This window comes from Martes martes, assembly GCF_963455335.1.
Source record: "Martes martes genome assembly, chromosome: 3".
NCBI lineage: Eukaryota > Metazoa > Chordata > Mammalia > Carnivora > Mustelidae > Martes > Martes martes.
Window position 1 is genome coordinate 184038145 of NC_137890.1, and position 14498 is coordinate 184052642.

At 44.8% G+C, this 14498-nt stretch overlaps 1 protein-coding gene across 7 annotated transcripts in view; it reads right to left on the bottom strand.

Annotated features, from left to right (window-relative positions):
• Positions 1-14498, bottom strand: part of SPATS2L (spermatogenesis associated serine rich 2 like) — a 164994-nt gene that overhangs the window by 51904 nt on the left and 98592 nt on the right. For all 7 annotated transcript variants that reach the window (XM_080798279.1, XM_080798274.1, XM_080798277.1 and 4 more), the window contains 3 exons: positions 8004-8112; positions 4372-4421; positions 1541-1790 (listed from right to left, as the gene is read on the bottom strand). In XM_080798279.1, the coding sequence (XP_080654405.1) occupies positions 1541-1790; positions 4372-4421; positions 8004-8112 (409 nt within the window). The remainder of the gene's footprint in view (positions 1-1540; positions 1791-4371; positions 4422-8003; positions 8113-14498) is intronic.

Sequence of the window (14498 nt, forward strand, 5' to 3'; positions counted from 1 at the left end):
CCCCAAAGCTTCTCCGGATCACTCACGGATGCAGCTAGCCCCTCTCTTCCCCAAACTGTAAACTTGGCCCTCTCTTCGGGAATAACAGAAAGCGACTCCCTCACGGCCTCAAGTGTACCATATCCTTCTGGGAGTTTCCAGGGTAGCACAGCATAGTGCTTAGCCTGTAAGAGGAGTTTAGAGAGTCGCTGAGTCAATCAGCGCAAGATTCTGTAACTAGAAGAAGGGCTGCAGGAATTACCCCGTGGTGGGGTCCTCGCTAGGGCATCTGCCAGGTGTTTGGAATTAGGAGGCGTTTAAAAAAAATGTGTCGGGGCGGGGGGGAAGGGGCCTACACCTATAGTTCGGTGACTTACTGTCACGGGAATCCTGCACAACAAAGCATCGCCTTGTGTCCCAATGTGTTTCTCAGGTCCTCTTGGATGCTTTATATATACACACAAAGTAGTTTTTGTACAATCCTCCAACGGATTTCCAGGATTTAATACAGGGTAAATTAAGAAAAAACTGTACTTTATGGTGTGCGGAACTGACCAAAAGCTTTGCACCATTTGGAAAGTCGCACAGCCAATGACACGCGTGGTAATGGAATCTGACTTGACAACCAGTGTCCCCGTGTCAGCCTGCCTTTGTAGTAGCTGCTTTCAGAGTGAGTCTAGGTCTGTATACAAACATGTTTATTTTGCTCTTGCTTCACGTGTCAAATATCAAAAAAACAGTGTCCACAATGTCCCGTTGACCATTGTTTTCTTTTAAGTGCCAAGTGATTCATTTTAAGTGGGTGTGAATATCTGACCATATAAAAAAAAAGTCTTCTAGTTTAGCTGTTCCCGATTTCTTACATTTTTTGCTTTACTGAAATTCCATTTCTAGATAGACAACATTATCTCTGATTTTTATTTTAGGATTTGTTATAAAAGTGGAGCATTCTATTAGATAATGCTGAGACCACTGATCTAGTACATTCTGGTACGGTGTCCTTATTTTACAGAAAGGAAATGGGACACTAGAGATGAAATGATGCACCCGAGGTCATACATTTGATTAAAAAGTAGCCTTTTATAGATTAATTGAGATACAGCTCTAGCACAAATAATTAACATTCCAGATTCTAACACCCTGGAAGAGTACGTTCTGTCGCGTAATACGAAATACCAGCAGTTAAAATAATTTGATCTAACCTTTAATAACATTTGCTGTTATCATCAATTATTCCTCCCTTATCCCAGCAAAGGTGTCTTGAAAGAAAAATTTCTTTTAACTGAGATTTCTGTTTTCCTGATGATCCTAATACAGACTAGAACTATGTTCTTTGGCCAGAATTATCCTTCGATTTAGTGCAGGGCTACGCTGAGCTTTCTCCTTCGTCCCCGTAACATCCCCCCACCCTGTTCCCGCAGGAAGATGTTTTTGAGTCCTTGCTGGAATGAAGCCCCTTCTCTTCCAACAGCATCATAGCGGCCACCACTGCCTCTGTGGGTTCCCTCTGCCTCCTTCTCTTCTGTGTCTTCCTAAGCAACTTTATATAAGAATTACTGACCTGTGACCCCGCGGAGCGCCTTTGAAGGTTCCTCGAGTATCGAGATCTTTTTCTCACGAGGGACAAGGACCGGCTTTTCGCTGGCGGAATCTGTGGACGAGTTGTCTTTCTCACAGCCATTCACGTGGCCGTTTTGTATCTGGGGCGGCAGCGGCTGCGGGGGCCCGGCCTCGGGCCTCTCTGCCTTGTCCTTAGTAGCATCTTTATTGCCTTGATGCTGCTTGGACTTGCTTCTTTTTCTTTTGTTGTTCTAGAATGAGAAACGAATGAGAAGTTAATATTATTCCGCTCAGGCCCTTGAGTTAGAAGAAGGTGAACCTGAGAGATCAAAATAAAATGGGTTAACTTATTTGTTCTCTGGCCCGTCTAAGCGATGCGGGAAAACACCTACGTCTTTACTGACCACCCACGTGGATATAAGTCTCTTTTTTTCTCACAGTAAGTTGTGTAAACTTGTAACTCATGGACCCAGTAAACAAAAGAAGTTCCCTTAGAAGGGAAAAACAGCAGGGAATGGCTTAAAAGCTGAACCATTACTTGAGCAAACCGAAGCCTGATGTATGGGAAGGGGAGTATAGTAAAACCTTGTGAGAACTGCTTTGAAATGGCCTGAATTCAGACAGCGCGCCCTTGGAGAAGCGCTCGCGTTTCTTACAGAGATGATGGTGGCGGGTGGGGGGCAAGGAGGACTCTAGGGTGCTGGTCGTCTGAGGGAGGACAGGAGCTTGAGGGGGACAATCAGTACGTAAAAGGCCACAAGGCCTTGCAAAATGAGGAAGTGGAAGGCACGTCCCAAAGTCCAAGTCGGATCTCTGAGCTAAGCCCGGATCAGCCAGGGGATTCCTGGAAGTGCTGCCCCTGGGCAGGGAGCGCAAGGTGGCCACGGGTCCCCTGGTCATCCCCGGGAGCATTTCAACGGCGGCACACAACTGCGATAAAGTCAGGCCAAACGGCTCTGCGTCCACCCTGGGTTTGGACTGTGCAGCTGGAATCCTGGACCTCTCAGGGCTAGTCAAACAGCATGACCAGGCTTCACTTTACACCCAATCCTGGATTTTTGCCCATCAAAATCGTTTTGGACCCTGACGATCATGATATGGCGGGTTGTACTGCACCTCTCCTAAAATGCCCTAATGCTCAATACGTAATAACAGATAGGAAATTAGGAAGATGTTCCCAATTCTGTGGAACGCTTTCCTTGACTTCAGTTCTGTACCCACAGGGGGCTCCGTGTAGTTAACATTCCGGCCTGACCCCTCAGCCCAGACCCTGCCCCCGCCCCGCTGCAGCAGGGAGCTCCCCGCTGGACACCAGCCTGGCTTTGTTCTCCAGCACATTTGAAAAGGGAGAAAATGAAAGGGAACTGTTTTCTCTTAACTCTCCTCCCCACTCCTCTTCTTTCCCTTTGAAACCACAATCACAGCCCCGAGGGAGGGCTCCTCCAGCCCAGAGAAGCCATTCCCAGGATGAAGGGGAGGGCTGGCCGCCCAAATTCCCACCCAGGCTCCGTGTCTGCTGGGCCGGGGAGACCATTTTCTCAATGAACCTCTAAGATGCGGACTCAGTAGTGAGCGGGGTGTGCGGCCGCTGTCTGCTCCCTGATTCACGTCACAGAAACTTGCTACCTCAACCACACATCCGACATGTTTCCACCAACGTGTAAATATTGCCTTTCTATCACTTGCAAACCGTCACCTGGCACAGACTTCAGGGAAGCCATGAATCGAGCTAAGCAGAGATTGTCAGAGGGGCTGACTCGCAAAGGTTTAAAAAAAAAAAAAAAAAAAAAGGAAAGAAAAAAAATCTGGTGATTCTTCCTATTTCCATGAATCTAGGGGGTGAAAGAAAGAGCAAGGGTAATTTCAGCCATCTCAAGATTTTGGGAAAGTAATGCTGCTTTCTGTTTGCTTACAACCTGTTTTGCAGGCCTGCGATCTTCCCTCGGTGGGGAAGCGTGGGCTGGCCTGTTATATGGCGGGATACCCAAAACTCAAGGCCCGACTGCGAAATAATGGGCATGGGGGGAGCAGTTACTTTGGAAGGAGAATCGGACTTTTTGTGAAAGGCATCCAGCAGGTCGCAGGCCCCAGACAAGGACGGCACACCTTATGGGAGCTGGTGTGCTTCTACAGATGCTCACAGATCAGGCAGGCCCGTGCTGGACCCCAAGGGCCACGGGGTTCCCGGGCACACCTCACGTGTGCCCAGAAGCCCCGTTCCTTGTGACTAGCCAAGGGAGCAAAACGACCCGAATTGGGCAGAGTAAAACCTCCTTATCTGGGCTCTCGATGAGAGGATTTTCAAGAAAGGAAAACAGGTCCCTAACTTACTATGACTTCAAGGTATTTTCTTTCTTCTTCTTTTGTTAAAGATCAAATTTAGAACTTGGCAAAAAAGAAAAAAAAATGTATCTCAGGGCAGCCTTAGACAGATTCTTACAGTTGGAAGAACATGAGAAAATATATTTAGAGCTTTTCAAGTATCTTTAAAACACTCCCTAATTTTTCCTTTGTGCTATGGAATATGTTCAGGCAAGTTAACGTCTTGAATCCTTTGAATTCCCCGGCTGGGCTCCCCTTAATACTTGAAAAAAGAAGAAGTCGGGGACCTCTACGGCACACCTGGTGGTGTAAAACACTCGAACAGAAAACGAGGGCATTAGTAATGAGGCTGGCTGGTAATTGAAGAGAGCCTTGAAATTGCAAACCTTCTGCATATACATTATCAACCTATTTGGAAGAGGCATAAAATTGGTAACCTTGTTTAAATGGTAACAACCATGAAGGTTGTGACTAGAGATGTTACTAATTTACGATCGATATTCATCTTACCTTCTTTTTCCCCGTCATATTCCATTCTTTTAGAACTTGGACTGCACTGCCTAGACAAAGACAAAGAATCTTCAACATGGATTCACATAATAAAACACCGCACAAAATTCACCTCCTGTCTTTCCATCCTGGCAGCGATTTTTTTTTTTTTGGCTTTTCAATTTGTTTTGATACATCCTACCTTAATAAAAATGCCAGTTTCATTTTTTATTTCCAGATTTTCATTTAATTCACTGCATGATCTTGGTTTTATCAAAGTATTAAAGCCCCACTCAATGAAGCTTACCTTTTTATCATTACGTTGTCTTACAGAAAATGAAATATATATCGAGAATGTTCTGTCAGCTGTGTTGCCATAGGTGGAATTAAAATTGTTCTGTTTGATATATGAATCCAAATACCTGTAATCTTCCAAACCAAACATGGGATTTTGAATATTATTAACCAAGTGAATGGAAGCTTTTTGTGTGGCCACTCGTGCCCTTTCCCTGCCTTTCACCCACTACAGTCCCAGCTTGTAGCTCCGTAAGGAGGACAGATTATCTGATGTTGGTTTCACTCTTGTCACCTCGCAAAGGGATGGGATGGGCTCTTCAGAAGGAAGGCTTCCACTTGGAAACAAAAAAGTAGTCCATCGAATGACAAGCTGATCCCAGGTTTTCACTTTCATATGCGAAACTTACGTTCACATACGTATGTGGCCATGCACAGGCTCAGAGAGGAAAAGCCTAACCTGATTAAGTCATAAAATATTTTAAAAGACTGATCACCTACGGTCACTGTCTCCACACGGCCTAACGAATTCTCCGCTCATTCCAACTGGGCGGGGCGTCATTTCAACAGTAAGTTATTGGTAATGAGTACATGGGTTGTTTTCATATAAATAGGTACTTCTTTTTTTTTTTTTTTAAAGATCTTATTTATTTATTTGACAGACAGAGATCCCAAGGAGGCAGAGAGGCAGGCGTGGCGGTGGGGGGAAGCAGGCTCCCTGCTGAGCAGAGAGCCCGATGCGGGGCTCGATCCCAGGACCCAGAGATCATGACCTGAGCCAAAGGCAGAGGCTTAACCCACTGAGCCACCCAGGCGCCCCTAAATAGGTGCTTCTAAAAGAGTAGCTCTTAAATGTATTCTTTTAACAGTTTTAAGCCTTCTCGTACAATCTCATTATACTAATAGTTCTCTACGATGAGTGTGTTGGCTAAACAAAGATGAACTTCAGGCTGGTTTTTATAACAAATTTCAAATTAGTAGGGTCCCAATTATTGAGTCCACTGTCACCGTTAGATAAGCAGAAGGCCATATTGCTTTGACTAATGTTTAAACAGGCTAATTATTCCTATCTATTCAAAGTTTCCAATTCAATGCCCCTCTTAGGCTTTCTGAGTTACATGTACTTGAAATAATACCACGGCACTTAAAAGTAAGCTATAATTCAGACTTTTTATTAACTGAGCTGGTCTCTCTCTCATTTGCCCAGAGAATTAATGTTTCACCATATTTTCCTTTTGGAAAAGGAAAGTCACTTTCATTAGGTTTCTTGGTTAGTCAATCCAGGCTAATAATCATTAGGGTAGTTCTTTCTTACAGCTACGCTTCAGTTTCCCAAATAAAATTAAATTTTAAGAAAGTGTCAAGTACTGTTCTTTTTAATCAGAGAAAGGAGGTGAGTTGTTTACTGCTTTAAGTGCAATATTCAATTATTCCCCTAATTTTCCTATTTTGACATAAATTCTATTTGCAATTTGGACAATGAGCTTTTAGACAGTAATTCTGAAGGAGAAATACTCATGTTCACAGCAAATTTTGAAACCGTTATTACTAAATTTTAATTATACTGAAACTGCTCATAGCTTTTGAAGCCATTTGGAAATTGTGCTTTTAATATGCCTCATTAGTGATTCCTAACAAATATTTTTGAATCTCACTGGTTTTTAAACAAGTTTTCCAACTGGTCCCCAACCAAAGTGATACGAGGTTTCTCAGCAATCAATGAGTTACCCTAACAAGATCTCAACACTGTCGAGGTGACAATTTCAAGGACAAGCAAGGTGTGTTACTTAGATACAAATGGATCTGGTGACATTCTTTCAGTTCCTGGGCATCTGTGCGTTTCATCGGGGCCACTTTGTAATAAAAACTTTCATGATGGGGAATGTAGGGGCTTCAATCCAAGTGAGGGTGAGGAATGGGGATAATAACCTTTTTCCTTTCCTAAAGCTTTTTTCCATGCAAGTGATGTTGGCAAGTGAATCTTGAGAGTTTATTTGAGCCAGGATGTGCAGATTTCCAAAAATTTTTTTCTTGAGACGAACTGCGCCAAATGCTACAAATTAAGTGAATATCAGATTTTCTACTATTTGTTCCTTACGACTCAAAATTCTGTATCTGCTTGGTCATGAGGCAGAAAAAAACCCAGAAAATTTACTCACTATGGGTCTGCCTGCAGGTCAACTTTGAATGACAATCATTTTTGAATTCAACTGGGACCCTAAACCTTGATTGTGGATATCAGAATGTAAGAGTGTATCAGGATCTTGCCTGAAACGACTTGTAGAACCTTGGGAAAATTATTCTATTCCTAGGAAAATAAGTAAATCAAGCCATCCTTAACAAATAAAGTATAAGCAGGATATACCTGAGAAATGGGCTGACAGGTCTTCCCTGACCATATTTATCAGATATGTTTAGCTGGCCCATATTTATGACAGAGAAATTAACACCAGAACGGAAGACATATGGTAACTAAGGACAAGTAGGAGATCTTCGTTCACAAATGGAACGTGCTCAAAGAGGAGAGGAAAATTTCTCCGTAATTTGCAGAAAATATAAGGGAGGCGGTTACAAGTTTATAAGATAAACATATTCCTGAGACTTTAGATTCAATAACGTCACTTTTAGACAGCACAAAGGTTCTATAGGTAGATAAGATGAATAGATATTCCAATTAATTAGGCAATCTCAAAATAAAAAACGAAGGATATTACAGAATAAACCAGTCCTCTCAGACTGTGTAAGCATCAAGTGCAAGGACGGCAGTCATTTAGACTGTAGAACTGTGCTGGCTGAAGAGTTGAGGAGGCCTTCTGGATCAGGAACTGCATTACCCTCCACGAACAAGGACACCATCAAGTAAAGGACATGTTTATAACAAACTGGAAAGACTGGTGGACGATGGAATTAGTATCATTATAATAGGTAGCTTTTGGAAACTAGCTACAATCTTCTTCCTTTTTTTTTTTTAATGAGGGAAAAAGAAATCCCAAATCCTGCTCTCACTGAGTATGTAGATGTGTTTTTAAACCTTTGCATATTTTGGGGGTGCCTGGGTGGCTCCGGCTCAGTGGGTTAAGCCTCTGCCTTCGGCTCAGGTCATGATCTCAGGGTCCTGGGATCGAGCCCTACATCAGGCTCTCTGTTCATCGGGGAGCCTGCTTCCCCCTCTCTCTCTGCCTGCCTCTCTGCCTTGTGATCTCTGTCTGTCAAATAAATAAAATCTTAAAAAAAAAAAAGCTTAGCATATTTTTATGAGAATTAAAATATTAGGAACTAATTGATATTCAATGCATTTGGGGGAAAAAAATTGAATGCATTGAGAAGACACAGAAGAGTTAGGGGTCACACAGACTTACCATCCACGAAGGCTTGTACTGCTTTATCTACGTTAAAGTCAAACTGTTGTAGCACCAGGACGATTTCATTATTGCTTTTGTTGGGAACAACTGATCGAACTGCATAGATCTATAAAGAAAAACAAAGGTAAATACTTTAAATATTGTTTACCCATGAATCTCTCATTGGGATAGAACTGTAACTGTTAGAAAGGCCTTGAATAGCCAACTGGTCTCTCTTCGTGCCATTAGGCGGACTCAGGCATTTCAGACCAGTGGAGATTCATCCTAGTAATCACCTCGATACCATTTTTATTTATGTACACATTTTGACAAAGAGCTCCTTGCGGGGACCAGAGCCGTGAGTGTGAAAAGCCAGCTCTGGTCTTGCGATCCGCCCCGCCCCCAGCCCCCACCCCAGCCCACCCCCAAGATGACAGATGCGTACAAGATGTGTGTTCAGTGAAGACACAGATTGTTTTCTGTCTCCGGCCCTCCTCTCCACTGGCTCGGAGGCTATCTTTGGAAAACTGACAGAAGCAGCCTCATGCCTCAGCTTCTCTCATCTGCACAGTGGAAGCACTCATCTCAAGGCTCACACAAGTGTGTTGTAAAACTCCATTAATGTTTACAGAGATATAAAAACGTGGGGCATCGTTACTTTTGAAATGGCAAGCTTAGCACATTTCTGAAAATCAAACATTTAAAACATTGTAAAGGTAAATACCTATATGAGGACTAAGGATTTCCACAGGTTAATTTGATAATAAAATTTTAATGACCATATGTATTTCTTAATCAAATTTAGCACATGTTCTTTACTAACAGAATTAGTTGACTTCTATCCCACAGAACTTGGAATTACTACAGGATGCTCTACTTACTTGAGCAAAACTTAGCTCACCCAGCTTTCTTTCCTTTTTTTTTTTTTTTAAAGATTTTATTTATTTATTTGACACAGAAGGAGAGACAGCCAGAGAGGGAACACAAGCAGGGGGAGTGGGAGAGGGAGAAGCAGGCTTCCCGCTGAGCAGGGAGCCCAACGTGGGGCTCGAGCCCAGGACCCCAGGATCATGACCTGAGCCAAAGGCAGACGCTTAACGACAGGCCACCCCGGCACCCCCTCACCCAGCTTTCTATCGTGGGGATTCCCTTAGCTGCTACTGTAGATTCTAGAGTCTGCGTGGTACAAAGGTCACATGGTATCCATAACAATGATCACAAAAGGGCTGCAGGATCCTGACATGTTTTCATCAATGGTTCAAGTGTGGCTAGTGGAGCTTTGGAGTTACATACAGTTTACTGTAATCAAATCTATGAGCGATGGATTATATGGGTATGATATGTGCGGTGTGACTCTAGTGACCAAAACATTTAGTTAAGCAGCATAGCCTGTTTTCTAATTATGTCAGAAAACAGGCAGCCTATTTCACATAGATCTGTACACAGGAGTATTTAGATTATTACGAGCAAACAGCACAAGCTATGAGTATCTAACTTAGAGAGGTCTGACACTACTGATCAGAAAGTTGGTTTTGAAATTTGACATTCATAAATGCTGAACATGTGGGTTTTACAGAGGACTCTAATACACTGTATTTGTATGTATGTGACTCAAGTTTCCTTTAATTTTTTTTTCCTGTTCTCACCTTTTATGGTTCTTAGCTTTTTAGCTTACACATTAAAAAAGTTAACTTCTTCAGATATAAGTTCTTTCTCGCTTTTTCTCCTTTCCCTCTTTAAAGATATATTCAGTGAATATTTTTTTGAATGCCTATTGTATGACAAGGCACCAAGCTTCCTGGAACTTAGAGACTAAAGAGGGATGTACACATTGATCAAATGTTCACACAAATAAATACATACTTCTACATTGTGATTAATGCCATACGGTCATATAATGGGGCGACGTGACATTACACACGCATGCTAACATCTGAAAGACAAGTGAGAAAAGACGGGTAGGAGGTAAGGGGGAAAGCATTTTAGGTAGAGGGAACAGCATGACTGAGGACAGAGGCCCAGATGAGGAAGGAGTAGCTGGAGGGGAGGGAGGTGGGAGGCTGTGGTTGAGGCTTTCATAACAGAGGATGCGGCCAGTTGTGGGCAGGGACTAAATCATGCAGGGCCGACAAGGCCATGCAAAGGATTTAGGTCTTATGGGCATCCCTCAACCATCCTTTCTTTCTTTCTTTCTTGTTTTTTTTTTTTTTTTTAAATTTTATTTATTTATTTGAGAGAGAGAGAGTGAGCGAGAACACGAGAGAGGAGAGGGTCAGGGGGAGAAGCAGGCTCCCTGCTGAGCCAGGAGCCCGATGAGAGACTCGATCACAGGACCCTGGGATCATGACCTGAGCCCAATGCAGTTGCTTAACCAACTGAGCCACCCAGGCACCCAACCATTCCTTTCTTACTCATTCATTGGGTTAGAAAAATAGCTTTCTCACTCTATTTCTCGCTCTCTAATTGTCTAAGTTAAGGTATTCAGTGCATTGATTTGCTAATTTATATCCGGAGAGATGATTAGCAACACAGCATAAGCTAAAACCTCTATTCCGTCACAAAATCGCCATTTCTTTTTTGTAGTGAGGACATTTAAGATCTACTCTCCACAACTTTCAAGTATATCATAGAACATTATTAGCTATAATCACCACATTGTACTTTAGGTCCCCACAACTTGGTATTCTTATAACTGGAAGTTTGTGCTCTTTGACCTGAATCTCCCCATTTCTCTGTCTCTTTTTAATGAGAACCTGAGAGAAAAACAAGAACAAAAACACCTTCATCCAGCCAACGAAAGTCACTAACAGTGTGTGTCCAACAACAGATACAATTAACCTAGTAGTTCCTAGTCCACTGGAGTTATGTGTGAACATTACATTTACTCTTCTAATGTAGTTCTTTATTTATAGTTTAATTTTTAAAAAGATGTATTTATTTGGCAGAGGGATGGAGAGTCTTAAGCAGACGCTGTGCAGAGTGCGGGGCCTGACATGGGTGGGGCTGGATCTCAGGACCCTGAGATCATCACCTGAGCTGAAACCAAGAGTCTGACGCTTAACCGACTGAGCCACCCAGGAGCCCCCGGAGTTCTTTTAAATAAAATTCTAGCATTTCAAGCGTTTCAAGGATGGTTAGCATTATCTAAAATTTCTTAATAATTATCATTATCATTACTATATCACCCATACCCTTCTATATAATGCAATGATCAGTTATTAATTCCATTAATTGCATTATAATTACATTAGATCAAAGTTTTTTTTTTAAAGATTTTATTTATTTATTGGACAGACAGAGATCACAAGTAGGCAGAGAGACAGGCCGAGAGAGAGAGGAGGAAACAGGCTCCCCGCTGAGCGGAGAGCCCGATGCTGGGCTCGATCCCAGGACCCTGGGATCATGACCTGAGCCGAAGGCAGAGGCTTTAACCAACTGAGCCACCCAGGCGCCCCTAGATCAAAGTTTTCAATCTACCTGCACAATTGTGTGATCAGTAAAGACCCAGAATTATGGAATAAAGTGACTTATCCTTGCCTCCAGTCTCTCTGCAAAGCATATTTTATTATGTTAAGGTAAAACACAATACACAAACCACAGCTTATGGAGACACTTCCTTTTTAGGCATTTATACAAGTCTTGCCTATTCCTCTTTAAAAGGGAAAAAACCAACAATCATAGTCAGATATAGAAAACATCTATCCTTGTCATTTTATATATTCCAGCTCTAAACATATCCTAAGAAAATTGCCAGTAACTGAGTTCTGATATCAGATCTAACTATGAATATTGCCTACAGTCCTCAGAGGAAGATCCCTAAGACAGGAATGTCCCATTTTAAAGAAATGAGAAAAAAGAAAAGAAAAAAGGATTTCTGCCTATCCTTAGATATTCCACAGCGATGCTGAATTCTAGTGAATTTCTGCGCCAAGCTCTGTGTTTGCTTTCATCACAGGGCTTGGGTAATGGGAAGACAGTAGTATTGTCTTTCCACCTTCCTATTTATAAACTCACGACCTCTATTTTTCAATGAAGACGTTTTGGGGAAAAATGGAGAAATCCTGTGTGCTCCTGTGTGCCCATAAAAATACAAGAACCTCGGGCTGTCACTCCCCATGACGCAGGAGGCGTTAGAAGGGGTCTGAGCATTTCCGTCTAAACAAGACCTCATCGTGAAGTAGCTCCAGGAGGAGGCGTGGATGACACGGGCAGGGTCACGGCGAGGCTGCACGGCGAGGCTGCACGAGAGGCTGCCTCTGCGTTCGGAAAGGAAGCCCCCGGAGGAGCGGATCGGTGAATGCGTGACTCACGGTGGTGCGCATCCGGGGAGCTCATACAACTCGCGCCGCACTGCCTGTTTGGCAGAGCCCGTTCCTGGCGCGGCTGCACACACGCGGCCTCTACGTCGCTGCCACAGCCCAAGCCGGTGCGGCTGCCGCCGCAGCCGCACCCAAGGCCCTGCTGGAGCCGCGCCCGCCGCGTCCCTGCGGGGCTGTCCCGCCCGCGACACCGCTGTCCCGGAGGGGCGGGGCAGGCGGCGCGGGCTGCGGGGGCGACCGTCGGGACCGCGAGGGCGGCAGTGGCCCATTCAGCAACTGCTTGCGCTCTCTCGAATCCCTGCTCCCTTGCTGGGCTTCTCCTAATTTAAGTCTGCTTTGGCAAATTCAGTTTGCCATTGAGAAACGTGCCTTTTGCGCCTCCGACGTTGTTCGGCTTTTACCTTCCGCGTTGTCGGCTCTCCTGCCTGGCTCTCCCCGGGGACTTTCTGTCTGGCTGGGCACGCTCGGCCCGGGCTGCCTCGGGGCGCCCCGCCTGCGTCCGCCTGCTCCAGGAGGCCAGGCCCAGGGGCTTGCACAGACGCTGCTTGGTTTCAGCTTCCCACGGAGCCCACCTCCCCTGGACTGGAGTGGTCTGGGCTAAGAGCCGTCGGATGGCCTCGCTCCGGGTGTGCATTTGGTGAGCCTGTCTGGGATGACTGCTTCGAAATTCTTGGCTTATTGATGAGTCACTTAGACTATGTCTGAGTTTCAAAAATGGTTCTCAGACCAGGGTTTTCTTTCTTTCTTTCTTTCTTTTTTTTTTTTTAAGATTTTATTTATTTATTTGACAGACAGAGATCACAAGTAGGCAGAGAGGCAGGCAGAGAGAGAGGGAAGCAGGCTCCCTGCTGAGCAGAGAGCCCGTTGTGGGGCTCCATCCCAGGACCCTGGGACCATGACCTGAGCTGAAAGCAGAGGCTTTAACCCACTGAGCCACCCAGGCGCCCCAAGACCAGGGTTTTCAATGCACTACACAGCTGTGTGATCGGTGAAGACCCAGTATTCTCCAATAAACATAACATAATCGCTCTCTCTGCTTCCACTGCCCCCCCCGCAAATTCGCCACCATCAGACTGCACTTCCTCAACTACGATCACCGCCGTTCCACTCCCTCTGTTAAGAGGAAAGCGTTGGCTCTACGACCTAGCATCCAACCTGCGCTTCCAAGCTGGGTGGGGCTCTGCCCAGTATCAGCTCCCACCCCCACCAATGTCGGCTTTGCCCTTGACACGAGAGGCCTCTGCTTGTCCAAATCGTAGAGTCCAGCTGAAATGCCATGTGTCCTCCTTTCCTAGCCCTGCCCCAAGTCACCCCACCTCCTTTCACGTCCCACAGCCCGTATCAGTAGTGTCTCTTTACACCCGGCACCTTCTGCTCTCTGCCCTAAGAGCGTCGGTGCTGTGGTTACTAGATGGGGAGCAACACGAGGGCAAGAGTTCTCCTCTAAGACCTTTCTGCATAATCAGCCGCCCACCCCGGCCGACTGAAAGACACGTAGTAGGTACTTAGCAACGCTTGTTGAGTGGGAGGATGTCAGCCTGTAGCTAATATCCGGCTGCTGTTTTGGGTCAAAGGAAGATCCTGCGCAGGTTTGGGCCTGCCCACCACTCTGCATTTACCATCCATAATAACAGGGCGGGCAGAGGGGAGTCAGCCCACTGTGGTGTGAGCTCAACGTTATATGGGTAAGGAGAATATGTGCCTCTCCTCTAAATTTCAGTAACAGAGATGGGAAGGATATTTAGGAGACTCGATCATTTTATTTCCTTTTAGGTGCTCAGAGGATTTTGTGAAATTTTCAAAATATGAAATAGCACAGTAACTGGCTATCATTCCAAAGGCCAGCCCGGCGGACAGAGAGTGGTTGAGCTCTCCCTACATCACGGGCCCTGAGGACGCCCAGGGGAACCCGAGACAGTTCCTGCCCTAAGAGGGACTGCGGAGCAGAACCGTGTGTACCCTGGAAGTGTACAGCAAGCCCGTGCTGTCTTTATGAACACGGCGCTGGGGTACTCCAGAGAAAGAAGCAGTAACTTTTGCCCGAGTTGGGGGGGGGGCAATACTTTACAGAGGAGACAGCCAAATGTCAGAGGGAGCTTTGGAATAAAACAGACCTATGGTCTAATCTTGGCCCGGCTACATGCTAGCTCTAGGACCTTGGATGAACTGCTTAAATTGTTAAAATTTGGTTTTG